Source organism: Bubalus bubalis, chromosome 3 (genome assembly GCF_019923935.1).
Source record: "Bubalus bubalis isolate 160015118507 breed Murrah chromosome 3, NDDB_SH_1, whole genome shotgun sequence".
NCBI classification, from domain to species: domain Eukaryota; kingdom Metazoa; phylum Chordata; class Mammalia; order Artiodactyla; family Bovidae; genus Bubalus; species Bubalus bubalis.
The window spans coordinates 114,927,632-114,943,048 of NC_059159.1; the positions used below are offsets into that span (position 1 = coordinate 114,927,632).

Here is a 15,417-nt window from a genome sequence, read left to right on the forward strand (position 1 = left end):
TCCCTTGGACTCCAGTTCCAAATAAAGGAGACAAAACTTCAAGAATTGGAAATTCCCACTGTTTCTCATTTAAAGGAAACTGATTTAAGATAAAAACACATGTGAGTAACAGATGAAACGTGCTTAACAGACAGTAGGTTCATTCACAGTCTTATTACATGTTGAAGTCCTGACCTTCAGCACTTCAGAACGTGACCTTATTTGGAAATAAAGTTATTGTTGATATAATAGTTAAGATAAGGTCATTATACTTGGGCCCTAATCCAATATGCCTTAAAAAGGTAAAATTTGGAGACATACACAGAGGGAAGATAATGTGACAACAAAGGCAGAGACCAAGGTGATGCCTCTACAAGCCGAAGGACACCAAAGACAGCCAGCAAACCACCAGAAGCTAGATCAGATTCTCTCAGCTTTCAGAAGGAACCTATTCTGCCAATAGCAGATCTTGGACTTCCAGCCTCCAGATCGTGACATAATAAAGTTATATTGTTTAAGTCACACAGTTCGTGGTGCTCTGTTATGGCAGCAGACTGATATAGTATATTTATGGGATAATTCATAATGTGATCAGTCATAGCAAAAGTGATCAAGTCAGTGCCTGGTTATTGTTCTTCCTGAAGACGGTAATGACTCACAGCCTTTTGGGAGATGCTTAATTTAGATGTAATAATACTTGGTGTTGGCAAGGGAACCATTCATGTGGTATTGCCATGAGCAATCTCATTTGCTGCAGTGGCGCTGTACTGGACTGGAAAATTTTGTTCCCTTCCCTTAACATCTAAAACTGCTTTACTAGGAGTAAAGTAGGTCCAAGATTTATAATCACTCCATTCTGCTGACAACAGCATAAAGGCCAAGTTTCTCCCAGTTAAGCACACTCTCTAATATCCATAAATTCCCTTCTTTTTTCCCCAAAGGTTTATTATTTAAAGTTTTCAACATAGATTTTTGTTTTTGATAACCTTCATTTCTCTCTACTGGTTCCTCCATTAAAATGAAGGATTGGAACAAAATCAAAACCATCCATGTCTCTTTTCTGATAATCTAGTTGACAAACAATGAAAAGGTCACAAAAGATCAAGCACAACCATAATGAATGAAATAGATTCCAATATGTGGAGTATACACCCCACAAGATGTGTGTTGTATTCAGACTCATAACGAACTGGAAACCATGTGAAATGGGACAGCAGTATCTTTTCCACTGTCCTAGCTTCCAACACTCTTTGCAAGAACCAGCACTCTGGCCATGCTTCTGATGAGACCATTTTATCTACTGCTTTTCAAAGTCATACTCATTCTGACCTCATATATTGAACAAAGCACTGAAAGAGTATTATTGTAATTATTTACTTTGAAGGGTAGATTTTTCTGTAACCTGTACTGTGCTGTGCTTAGTCACTCAGTCGCATCTGATGCTTTGTGACCCCATGGATTGTGACTCACCAGGCTCCTCCGTCCATGGGGATTCACCAGGCAAGAATACTGGAGTGGGTTGCCATGCCCTCCTCCAGGGGATCTTCCCAACCCAGGGGTTGAACCCAGGTCTCCCGCATTGCAGGCAGATTCTTTACCATCTGAGCCACCAGAAAAGCCCAAGAACACTGAAGTGGGTAGCCTATCCCTTCTCTAGTGGATCTTCCCGACCCAGGAACCAAACTGGGGTCTCCTGCATTGCAGGCAGATTCTTTACCAGCTAAGCTACCAGGGAAGCCCCTTCAGTAACCTATATAACCTTAATTAGAACAACTATCATTTGTGAGATGTACTACAATACAAATGAGAGGCAAAAGGTTTAGCAGCTTTCTCTTTATATGGTAGAATTAACCCATCTGTTAAAGGCAGTGGTTTCTAAAGCCCAAACCAGTGCTGCCCTCCAACGAACATGCTATGTGTGTTGCAAGGAGACACATTCTTCTCATTTTCTCAATATTTCCACCCAAAAAAATTAACTGGGTCACCAGGCAGATAAAGGTCATGACACACACAGCTGTGGAGATGCAGCATTGCAAAGGGCCATTGAAAATGTAAGGAATCCTCTTTTTTATTGCCCTGGTATCACACAGAACTTCTAGGTGATTCTTTCCAGGGACAAGTAACCAATTTTTGAAGAGGTGGAGAAGCAGTTCTACTGACAAATATATGGGCTATATTTTACCTATCTGATCTCAGCCTTCAGCTATAGTTGAAACTGACTGGAAGGAAACAAAGTAAGTTGTTTTCGATGCAGAGATACATGGCTTTGCTTTCCTAGCTGACTTACTTAAATTTAAAAGGAAATAAAAATCAGATATCAAAGGAACAAAGGGTAGACACCAACATGGATTTGTGTTTACCAAGTACCTACTATGTCTCCAGCATTTTGCCAGGAAATTAAAGCAAGATAGAACTCAACGATACCATCTTTATCTCCAGTTAACTTAAAATATTGTCTAACTATGACTAAATATTTAAAACAAGTTCAAAATTAATGGAAAATACAGTATATATTTAAGTCCTAAGTTGGTCAATTTTGCAAGTGGTAATAGGAAATGGAGAATTTCTAGGAGTCATCAGGAAGTAGCTAGGTCTCAACCATGTTTTGGAGGACAAATGAGATTTAGAAATCCATAGCAACTAAGGACATTTCTTTGAGACTATATCTAGATTTAAAGGGCAATTAGACAGTTGTTCCAAAATACACAAAATAAGGTGGTGGGATTCTATCATTTTTTAAATGCAGATGGGAAAGGAATGTTGAAATATAATCAAACACAGACAGATTGTGAAAACGCCACTGTATCACAGCTTGATCTATGGAGAAAACCAAACTCTGCCCTTAGCTTGGGGATTTTTCCAACTAAAAGCTTAAATAAACAGTGTACATTTTCCCTTTCAAAGAAGATACACTATGATACTAAGGAGTTCCTTCTCCATTGCTCAGTCATCCTTAATATCCATGCAAAAGTGAAAAGCTCTCATTCAGTTGATTAGAGTTTAATCTGCGTACCTTCTTATATGTATAAAATCCTTCTCCCTCCTCCCAGAAGATCATATAGCTCTTCCAGAGATGTATTTAGTGGCCTGATTAATTACTGGACCTCTATGTAAATTACTCGCAAGATTAAGATGATCTTTTTATCACTTATTCACCTTGACAAACATTTACAGTTTAACATATCTGACAAAGCTTTTTGTATATACCTATATTATAAATGAAGGTACCTTAAAGCTACAGTAAGTGTATAATAATAATAATAGCCTTAAAATAATTTGCCAACTACAGACAGTTCCCTAAGCAATTACAAGATGCTCTATGTTAATTTAGAAAGGAATTCCAAACAAGGCATTTAAAACCTAATAAGTTGCCATTAAATGAAGGGAGACAGGGGAGGAGGGAAAGAGAAAGAAAACCCTAAGGCTTGAACTGGGAGAAATGATTCTCAGAGCTACTGACCCTTGCAAGATCCATGTCTTCCTTGCATTTCTAGACACAAAGCAGATTTCTAATTGAAGGTGATTATCTGGTTACTACATCCCAAATTGCACGTATTTCCTGCATTGAATCACATCTTCGTCTAATTATAGGGAGCATTTATCAATGCAAAAGTCCATAGAAACAGTTGAGCTTCTACATGCAACGAGAATGTGTACTATATACTATGAGCCACTACATCACCATTACATGTGAGTGTCTTTAGTGACAACACTCTACCTCCTGGTACTCATATGGATCTACAAGTCAAACTACATTATCAAAACAATAGAAACAATTTGACAAAGAACTCACAAAAAAAGAGCCTGGTATGCTCTTGGGTTTTCTGAGGCATGGCCCTACACATGCCCTAGAAATATACACAGTGATATGGTAATCATTACCATGAAACAAATAAAAGGAATAGCAATATAGAGTTCTAAAACCTAAAACACCAAGTCCTATTCAGCCATTTTTATCCCCATAAACTTGACTTGAGAGTTCAGTGCCTCAATTAAAGATGAATCACTTGATCAAGGCAATGTAACAGTAAAAAAAAAAAAAAAAAAACTCAGACTTCTACACCACACAAATGTGCCTCTGTAAAATATAATTCCATTAGTTAGGCTAGTTAGGATTAACATGCAAATCACTGAAAAGCCCCAAAGTAGACAAAAGAGAATTTACCAAGGAAATACACAAAATCAAGAGCTATATTCACTCTGGATCATTCATTTAACAGATTGGAAGGAGGATCTTATTAATTCTAGAGTTCTCGTCATTGATTATCAAAATGACATGGATCCAAAGAGCTTACAGAATCCAAAGAACAACTTAGTTTCTTAGAAAAGATCTACGGATAATGCAGGATGGGGCACAGATAAAGGAAGTGAATCTAAATTTCCTTCTCCAAACACACAGATAATCACTGTTGCTAAATAGGTTACATACATATAAATACACATACATGTATACACATGTGGGTCTGTTTTGTTTTTCTGAGATGTTTGTTGTTTCATTCTGAGATGAATGAAATGGCACTCATCTTGGGAGTCCAGGTTTGTTTGGCATCTTTCATTGGTTTAGAACAGTGTTTTCATCCAAAATAATAAGGCACATTTCTAGTCAAATATATCATAAGGAAGTATTTGCAGCAAAAGACTAACACTAACTATGCAATAGAGAGAACAGTTCCAGTTGCTCAAAATGCAGTTGTGTAAAATCCGTCATTGCCAAAAAAGCTTTCCCACTCTTACCTCCAGGGTCATGTTCACAGTGCTAATGGCCACTTTTATTTCTCCATCTGAAAGTTCCTTTAGATTCTTCAGCATTGTCTGTTCAATACCTAAGCCTGTGGGTGAGAAAAAAACATTATATTTGAGGGAGATTTTTGGTAATATTTATTTTATTTTATTTTTTAACTTTACAATATTGTATTGGTTTTGCCATATATCAAAATGAATCCGCCACAGGTATACATGTGTTCCCCATCCTGAACCCTCCTCCCTCCTTATTTGAAGACGTCACCCTCTTAATTTCAGTATTTCCCCTCTCATATCTCTTTTAACCATAATAAACACACATGAAGGCAAAAAATCACATAGTGATAATATTTGCATCAGTGAGGATCCCAGCAGGAAACAGAATTCACCCCTCCTGATGCCAAAGAAGATTCTTTAATGGAAGGACACTTACAGAGATGTGGGTGGGACTGAGAAAATTAATAAGAGAGGCATCCAGATACTAGAAGAAGTTCAAGTGAAGGAAACAGATATCTGAAATAGTAGAAGAGGGGTTGCCAGAAACTAAGCACCAAAACAGGAAGGGAGCAGGGAAGAAATACAACTGTCTCTTCCCCTTCTTTTGACTCCTATGCCCCATATATCTCTAACTCTTCTATGGACCAAATCCAACTGAAACCAGTAATCTTCAGGGGAGCCCAGAAGATTAAATACTCAGAGATCAGACTAGAAACCCACAACAGACAGAAGCAGAGTAGGTAAGACAGTAGGTAAGACAGAAGAGAAGCGGAGTAGGTAAGAAAAACCAACGTGTGTGTGTGTGTGTGTGTGTGTGTGTGTTGCTCAGTCGTGTCCGACTCTCTGCAACCCCACAGACTGCAGCCCACCAGGCCCCTCTATCCATGGGATTCTCCAGGCAAGAACACTGGAGTGGGTTGCCATGTCCTTCTCCAAAAGGAACTATAGAAAGAAAGAAAGTGATGTCACTCAGTCGTGTCCAACTCTCTGTGACCCCATGGACTGTAGCCTACCAGACTCCTCCATCCATGGAATTTTCCAGACAAGAGTACTGGAGTGGGGTGCCATTGCCTTCTCCAAGAAAAACCAACATAACCATGTAAATAATCAAATAATACCTAGGAAGGCCAAAATTTGCTTTCAGGATGCATTTAGGAAAGCCTCCATGTTTTCAATTGTAATTTTACTCACAATGCACTTTATAAATATGACCCATAAATCTATCATAATTAAGTTGGCCACCCTTGTAATAGGCTCTGGCAATAGGAGCTATGGGATTCTTAAATGATGGGAGAATAATCCAGAAGCGATAAATTATCTAGAATTGCATAATTTTAGTCAGCAGACCAATGTGCTTCAGTAAAATCTATCATGGAAAACAGGAAAGGATCTGGCTTAATACTGAATTCTCACCCTACATTTTTACAACAGAGCAGGTCTAAACTCTTGAGAAGATGTATACTAAAGCCCAGTAAAGCATGTATCTCCTTCTCAGATGTACATTAAGATGGAAGAATCAACTATTATTTGCCAATTATTAATATTTGCCCTCTCAACTTATAACACTATCAATCAGAGCAGTATGGGGAAACAGACAGCTACTAAATATTTCTCTTCCACTCAAAGATTGAAAAGCTGCCATCTGTCTTACTACAGCATAAAATGATTTATATAATATATAGTGACATGAAAAGTTTGATCTATTTTTGAAAATGAATGACAAAATGCATATCATCATGCTACACATGCACATATATCTGCACATGTGCATATGTAACAGAAGGTGTGTCAGGCGTGTCGGTGCCCTGCCCACATTTCCTCTGACTTTCCGGCACCAGCAAGTCGCTCAACCACCGGCAGCTGCATCTCTTTTCCTGAGGGCTTTCTCTGGCCATCAAAGCCCACCCCAGGAAAATTAACAGTCCCTGCAACTAATAACCGTCAACATTCCAAGTGGTATACTCCTAACAAAACCTGATTCATGGCGTTAATTTCTGTGCTGTCAATACTCCTACCGTGGCTGACTTCAACCTGCCAACCCAACATCAACCCACTCACAAAATACCTGAAAATTTAACAGTCAGCTCTTGGAGCTCCGATAAACAAGTTTCAACACGCCACTGTACCCGTCGGGTAGGAAAACTCTGCCATGAAATTTTACACTCTTTTCCAGAGTTCCTTAGTGGGATAAAGGCCTGATTTCCCACAAAGATAACTTGCTGGTTAAAGTGCTCCAAGCCCTATCAGTGTTTCCTGGGATCGCCTCCCAGATATATTGCTTTGCTTCAGGCTCTGCCCCTGCAGGATTCCAAACTAAGGGAGAAAGCTGTACACTTTAAAGTTTAAATCTTGGGTTTAAATCCTGGCCTGGCCACCTGCCAGCTGTGTGTGTGATGATGCAAAGGCAAAGATGCCTTTCTGTGCTTTAGTGTTTTCATCTGAAAATTGGGGATAATAATTCCACCTGGAAGGGTTGTCATGTATGTATGTATGGTTGTCTCAGTATGAAAATTCATACAAAGCTGTACCATCAGAACCTCATGTATACTAGACACTTAATGAACTGTTGCTGCTATTATTACTATTGTTAAACAACTGAAGCAGGGAATCCACTCTCTTGACAAAGCCTAGACTTAACAGAATAATTTTATCTGCTTAAGAGTCTTCTCTTATTTTTTTCTCAAATTCATTTACGAAATCCCATTGCGCTTGACATTGTTCATGCCATATTCTCAAAATAGAGCCCTCCCAGCACAGGGATTTCCTGTAATGATGCATCCAGGATGCCTATTAGATGCATGAATTAACCACACATCCAGGTACGAAGGCCTCAGAGGAAGGCCTGCAGCGCGAACTGTCTGCTTCCAGGTGAGCCAACACGATGTTCCTAAAAACTTTGCCCAAGCATGAACATTAGGGAAGAAAGTGAAGGCACACACAAGTCCACCTCCTGGGGCCCAGCAACAATCCACACCCCAAACCCCCCTTGGCAGCTACGACACAGCTGGGGGACAGAGTCACTCACCCTGAGCACTGGACTGGGTCTCCTGCAGGATGTTGATAATGTCCTCTCTTGGAGGTAAGCTGGGAAATTTTTCTTCCAGGATAGAAAGAATTTCCTCCTGCTTTTCTGAGATCTTCTTGGGCTCCATGGCCATCCACTTAAAAAGGATGCTACCTGAAAGGCATGAATAAAATCACCCTTAAACTTTCTAGTCAAGCTAGGATGGGGCTCAGGAAAGTCAGTGTTTTCTGGTCTCCCGAACTCTGCTTCCACTTCCAGATTCCTGCCTGAACCAGGGGCCTCTGTTGTGTAACATTCAAGACGCAGTTTTTAGAAAACCCTTCAGATACTATCTGTCTTGCCTCACTGTTCTTCGAGTAGTAATCTCAACAACTGAATTGAGTATATGGTACACTCTATGGCACAGTTACAGATAAAGAAATAAAATGTTTCCCCCATCCCACACAAATACACAAAAATGATACACATTAGTTTTAAACTTTCTCAGGATAGAAGTTAATGATAAACTATTTAAAAATATTAAATATGACTTAATATTTCTATTTAAGAATACCTTTAAGAGATCACAGAGAAGATCATTTCATTCATCACGTTACTGATTTTATATAAGAACTCTCTCCTCTTAACAATTAAATGATTTCCTAGCCAAAGTGTCAGCAGCAGAAGAATCTGATAAGGTAGTGAATCTTGAATCCATCCCCAATCTTCCAGGCACGACACACAGTTTGAAATTGTTTACTAACATCTAACTATAATGATTCATAAGCTGGGTCTAACTCACAGGTTTCGATTACAAAGCACTTCGATAATATGAATGACTAACCTCTCACAATCTTCTAGAATTTCTATACATAATCTCACCTTAAAAGGGAAGAGCTACCACCTGTCACATGCCCTTTTCCTGTACCCTGGGCCCAGACTAACACAGAGTCATGGGGGGAAAGGAGGCTTTGCTTAGTGATGAATGATTAAACTCTCTAAAAATCCTCAAAATTACTGATTAATCAGGGTGATACATCTCTCTAGCTTTCAGTGTAGCCTAAATGATAATTACAGTGGTAAAAATGTAAAAGGAGAAATGAAGTAGTGAGTGGGAGAAAACTTTGGTATATAATCTTGACATCTACCTGGAAATCTACAGTACATAGAGATTAGATACATATTCACCATCAAAAATCCTGGAAAAGCCCCAAGCAAGTCATCTGGCCTCTCTGTTTCTATTTGCTTATTTTAAAAACAGAAATAATGCTATTTTACCAGTTTATAAGGTCATATACTAAAATGTCAATAAATGTAAACATCATCATGAAAAATAAATACCGCCAAATACATTTAAAGCATCTTATTCATTCATTCATTCATTCATTCATTCCTTCAGCAAAGAACTGCTGAGCACCTATTATGAGCCAAATGCTGTGCTGGATGCTAATGATTCATGGCTGGAATAATGCTTGCCTTGCCGCTTGAAGCTCATAGTTGTTCAGGGGCTACAAATAAGTAAACACATAAATTTTCTTTTGTTTTTTAAAAGTTTATTTTTGGCTGTGCTGGATCTTTGTTGCTGCTCAAACTTTTCTCTAGTTGTGGCAAGCAGGGGCTACTCTCTAGTTGCACTGCAAGGACTTCTCCTTGTGGTGGCTTCTCCTGTTGCAGAGCACAGGCTCTAGGTGCCTGGGCTTCAGTAGTTCCAATGCGCAGGCTCAGCAGTTGTGGCTCACAGACTCTAGAGTGCAGGATCAGTAGCTGTGGTGCCCGAGCTTAGCTGCGCTCAGGCATGTGGGATCTTCCCAGACCAGAAGCGAACTCGTTCATCTCCACTGCATTGGCAGGTGGACTCCTATCCACTGGGCCACCAGGAAAGTCCCACATACATTTTGAATATGAGGGGGATAAGAAATATCACTGAGGAAAAACACAGTACTCTGAATCTGGGCAAGAATTTAGGGGTCATAAAAGGTTTCCTAGAGAGAGTTAAGCTAAGCTGAGACTTGAATAATAAGTGACTTAAGGCAAAGGCAAGGTAAAGGGAGACCATGATCCAGATAGAGCATGTGTACAGGCACTGAGGTGAGAGAAGATTTGGCCAGTTCAAGGAATGGAAAGAAATTGATTAGAACTAACCAATAATAAAATTATCAAAAAACAGAGATGATCATAAGAAACATAGATGACATAGATAAAAGGTCTAAGATATACGTAATAGGGTTCCCCTTGAAAAGGAGAGAGAAAAGGAGATGGAACAATATTTGAAAAGAGTAGCCAATCATTTTTCAAAATTAACAAAGGAGATTATTCTAATATTCAAAGTAAATCATGAATCCAAAACACAATAAATACAAAGAAACTACCTCTAGGCACATGACAGTAAAACTGCTAAAACTCACAGAGGAAAAAGTATATATCAGAGAAAAAGAAATATATTCCTGTCAAAGGAATTACAATCAAACTGAGCCCTAATCTCATCTAAAATGATGAAAGTCAAAAGACACTGAAATTACAGTTTCAAAGTGCTGATATAAAAAAATTGCCAATATTGAATTCTTCCCTGATAGCTCAGGTGGTAAAGAATCTGCCTGCAATGCAGGAGACTCTGGTTCAGTTCCTGGGTCAGGAAGATCCGCTGGAGAAAAGATAGGCTACCCACTCCAGTATTCTGGCCTGGAGAACTCCATGGACTGTATAGTCCATGAAGTCGCAAAGAATTGGATATAACTGAGTGACTTTCACATACATACTGAAATATAAGAAAAAATGAAGGCAAAATAAAGACATTTTCAGAAATATAAATTGGAAGTATTTGTCACAAGAAGAATTCACACTCAAAAAACAGTAAAGGGAAAAGAAAATTATTATAGATGGTAGCAAAAAAAAAAAACAGGAATGAAAAAGTATTGGAGAATATAAATATATGAGTAAGAGTAAATCAATGTTCACTGTATAAAACATTTATAATGCGGAGTTTAAAATATATGTGTAATTAAAATACATTTCAACAGTAGTATTGAAATCTTCAACAATGAAGATTGAACTTTAGTTTATAACTTCAAGTAGAAACAAATTTCTCTAAGGTTCTTGGATTATCAGGCAAGTGGTAAAAATATTGATTTATAAGATAAATTAATGGTATTTTGTAATCTTAATTACTACTAAAATAATTTTCTAAAAAGGAATTCATAACTAATAAGCTAATGAAGGAAAATGTAATAGTAAAAATCCTTATTTAGTGTAATAACAGTAAAAAGATAGAGAAAACGGGAAAATCTGAGACAAGTAGAAAACAAATAGCAAAATAACATATTAAGCCCAAAAATAAGAGCAATTACATCACAATAAACTGTGGAAAATTCTGAAAGAGATGGGAATACCAGACCACCTGACCTGCCTCTTGAGAAATCCGTATGCAGGTCAGGAAGCAACAGTTAGAACTGGACATGGAACAACAGACTGGTTCCACATAGGAAAAGGAGTACATCAAGGCTGTATATTGTCACCCTGCTTATTTAACTTATATGCAGAGTACATCATGAGAAATGCTGGACTGGAAGAAACACAAGCTGGAATCAAGATTGCCGGGAGAAATATCAATAACCTCAGATATGCAGATGACACCACCCTTATGGCAGAAAGTGAAGAGGAACTCAAAAGCTTTTGATGAAAGTGAAAGAGGAGAGTGAAAAAGTTGGCTTAAAGCTCAACATTCAGAAAACGAAGATCATGACATCCAGTCCCATCACTTCATGGGAAATAGATGGGGAAGCAGTGGAAACAGTGTCAGACTTCATTTTTTGGGGGCTCCAAAATCACTACAGATAATGACTGCAGCCATGAAATTAAAAGATGCTTACTCTTTGGAAGGAAAGTTATGACCAACCTAGATAGCATATTCAAAAGCAGAGACATTACTTTGCCAACAAAGGTTTGTCTAGTCAAGGCTATGGTTTTTCCAGTGGTCATGTATGGAGGTGAGAGTTGGACTGTGAAGAAGGCTGAGCGCCGAAGAACTGATGCTTTTGAACTGTGTTGTTGGAGAAGACTCTTGAGAGTCCCTTGGACTGCAAGGAGATCCAAGCGGTCCATTCTGAAGGAGATCAGCCCTGGGATTTCTTTGGAAGGAATGATGCTGAGGCTGAAACTCCAGTACTTTGGCCACCTCATGCAAAGAGTTGACTCACTGGAAAAGACTCTGATGCTGGGAGGGATTGGGGGCGGGAGGAGAAGGGGACGCCAGAGGATGAGATGGCTGGATGGCATCACTGACTCGATGGACGTGAGTCTGAGTGAACTCCGGGAGTTGGTGATGGACAGGGAGGCCTGGCGTGCTGCGATTCATGGGGTTGCAAAGAGTCGAACATGACTGAGCGACTGAACTGAACTGAACTGAAAGAGACAATGAATGTTCAGTGGGTACAGAGTTTCAGTGTTGCAAGACGAACAAGTTCTCGAGCTCTGCTGCACAACAATGTAGGTATACTTTTTATTGAACTGTGCACTTAAAAATGTTTAAGTTGATAAATTTGATGTTATGTTTTTTTTTGTTGTTGCTTGTTGTTCATTTGCTAAGTTGTGTTTGACTCTTTGTGACCCCATGGACTATACAGTCCATGGAATTCTCCAGGCCAAAATGGTGGAGTGGATAGCTGTTCCCTACTCCAGGGGATCTTTCCAACCCAGGGATCAAACCCAGTTCTCCCACATTGCAGGCAGATTCTTTCCCAGCTCAGCTACCAGAGAAGCCCAAGAATACTAGAGTGGGAAGCCTATCCCTTCTCCAGCGGATCTTTCCAACCCAGGAATCGAACTGGGGTCTCCTGCATTGCAGGCAGATTCTTTACCAGCTGGGCTACTTCAATTAAAAGACAAAAATTATCAAACTGAATTTTAAAACTACAATAGCAATATACTTTTTACATGAGCACACCTTAGATATAATGATATTGAAAGACTGAAAGTAAAAGAGTAGAAAAAGATGTAACACTGGTATAATATACTAATATTAGATACTCTAAGACGAGAAGAATTACTTGAGATTAAGACAAATATGTGCTTATTATTAAAGAATCAACCTTCAGGTAGATACATCAATCTTAACTTTACATGAACTAATAAAATTACTAATAACATTACCTAATAGCTTCCCAATATGTAAAGCAAAAATTGACAGAACTAGATGAAGAATGATAAATACACAATCTCAGTGGGAAATTTTAGTACACATCTCTCAGCAACTCTAAGAACCAGCAAGAAAAAAAATCAGTAAATATATAGATTATTTGAGCAACATGAGTAACAAAGTTGATCTGACATAAATTTAGCATTATCAACAACATCAGACTATACTTTATCTTCTAACACAAATGAGACATTAACCAAAATTGGCCACTTGTTAAGACAAACTTCAACAAATTTCAGAGGATTACAATGAGCTATCGTCTATAGCCATCATGAAAATAGTCTAAAAATCGATAATAAAACAAAACTAGGAAATTTCCAAATGTTTGAAAAATAAACAATATACTTCCAAATCATGGTAAAAGGAAAAATCACAACATAAATTAGAATATATTTTAATTGAATGATATGAAAATACTACATTTAAACTTGTAAGATGCAACTAAAGCTGTGCTGAGGAAATTTTATAACCTCAAAAGCATGAGATGTTAAAAAAAAAAAACACCTCATCTAAAAAAATGTAGAAGGAAGGATATAATAAAGATAAGAGCAAAACTTAAAAACATAAAAAATAAACACATATAAGGAAAATAAAACAAAATACTGATTCTTGGAAAAAACTAATATGGTTTTTGAAAATGATTAAAAAAACAAAATGATAGAAGGTATAACTTTCCAATGTTAAAAATGAAATAGTGACATACTACAGATTCTAATGACTTTAAAAGATAAGTATAGGGGACTCCCCTAGAGATCCAGTGGTTAAGACTCCACACTCCCAATGCATGGGGCTAGGGTTCTATCCCTGGTCAGGGAACTAGGTCCCACGTGCCACAACTAAAGATCCTGCGTGCACCAACTAAGACCTGGCTCAGCCAAATAAATAAATATTTTTTAAAAGATAAATATAATCTTAATAGATTTTAAATTTTAGAGGAAATGGACATTTCTGGAAAAACTCAACTTGCCAAACTGATAGGAAAAGAAATTTAAAATGTGGATGGTTTCCCATTTATTTGAAAATGAATGCAGTTTAATATCCATAGTTCCACACATCTAAGAAAACAATATAGTAATTTTACACAAATTCTCCCAAAGACTAGAAAGAGAAAATACTTCCCAACTTATTTTCTAAATCCAGCATAATCTTCATACCAATACTCAGTAGAGACAGTACAAGAAAGAAGAAACAGAGGCAGATCTTTCTCATAAGTATAGTTGCAAAAAAATTTTTTAAACCTAGCCCCAAATCGAGATAGCAATATATAATAGGATATTGAATTGTCACCAAATAGAGACTTTTTAGGAATTAAAGGCCCAAGTTAACATTCCAACGTTAACATAATTCAGCGCCCTAGTAAAAGAGAAATATCAAATGGCCACCTCAGTAAAGGTCTAGTTGTGAAACTACTTGATAAAATCCAAGATTTAATCATATTCAATCTCAGCTAAGTAGAAATAAAAGACAACTTCCTTAATTTGATGAAGGGCATTTATAAAAACCAAGTAAGGTTATGGCTAATTCACATGTTGTATGGCAGAAACCAACACAATATTGTAAACATTTAAAAAACAAAACAATTTAAAAAGAAAGAGGAAAAAAAAACCAAATAAGAAAAGCAAACATTATCCTTAACTGTGAATTATGAAAGACCTCCACCTCAAATCAGGAATTAGACAAAGATGCATGTTATTTCTACTTAACACTGCAGTGTGAATCCTAACCACAGAAATAAGACAGGTAAAAGAAGTAAAAGTGCAAAAACAAAAAAGGGTGTAAGTGTAAAGAAAGAAAAAGAAGAAATAAAAACTGACTTCTTCACAGATGATATGTGTATCAACTTAAAAATGAAAATACAAATAAATTAATTATTCATTAACAAATGAATTAACTAATTAATAATACAAATTAACTTAAGACAGTAAATAAATTTAGCAAGGCTGCTGGGTATAATGTCAGTAATACAAACTCTTATATTTCTATAAACAATCTTTAGCAATTAGAAAATCAAATCTAAATTAAACTGTAATGGCATCAAAATATAAATATTTAGTAATAAATTTCACAAAAATATGCCTGGCTTACAGTCAAACCAAGATTCCAATTTCTTTGGTTTAACGAGTTTAATTTTAAAATACAGAAAAAGGCAGTATTCAGAAATTAATCTAACAGGTAACTAAACAGTATCCTACAGAATAATTCAGTGAAAAGGAACTTCTGACATAATTTTGACTTGATAATTAAGAAAGAGATGATGTTCTGATGTAAGCAGGAAAAAAAAATAAGTAAAAAAGATGCTCACCATACACTGAGTTGTTTTTACTGCAGAAAAAAGGCTATGGCCCAACTTTATTCAAGGGACTCATCTATAGCAAATTTTTCTACTTCACTCTAGAGGCCCATTTAGTAACATACTTAAGTTAAATATCAGTAGCAGGATGTAGAGTAGCCAAAAGCACCTCTTAGCAAAATCAAACCTATTTTTGACATAGGAGTTGACAACTGC

General features: G+C 37.3%; 1 protein-coding gene across 7 annotated transcripts in view; it reads right to left on the reverse strand.

The window, feature by feature from the left end:
- PRUNE2 (prune homolog 2 with BCH domain) overlaps positions 1-15,417 on the reverse strand; it is a 292,193-nt gene that overhangs the window by 207,943 nt on the left and 68,833 nt on the right. For all 7 annotated transcript variants that reach the window (XM_044939965.2, XM_044939959.2, XM_044939960.2 and 4 more), the window contains exons 5-6: positions 7,742-7,894; positions 4,714-4,808 (exon numbers count right to left, since the gene is read on the reverse strand). In XM_044939965.2, coding sequence (XP_044795900.1) covers positions 4,714-4,808; positions 7,742-7,894 — 248 coding nt within the window. The remainder of the gene's footprint in view (positions 1-4,713; positions 4,809-7,741; positions 7,895-15,417) is intronic.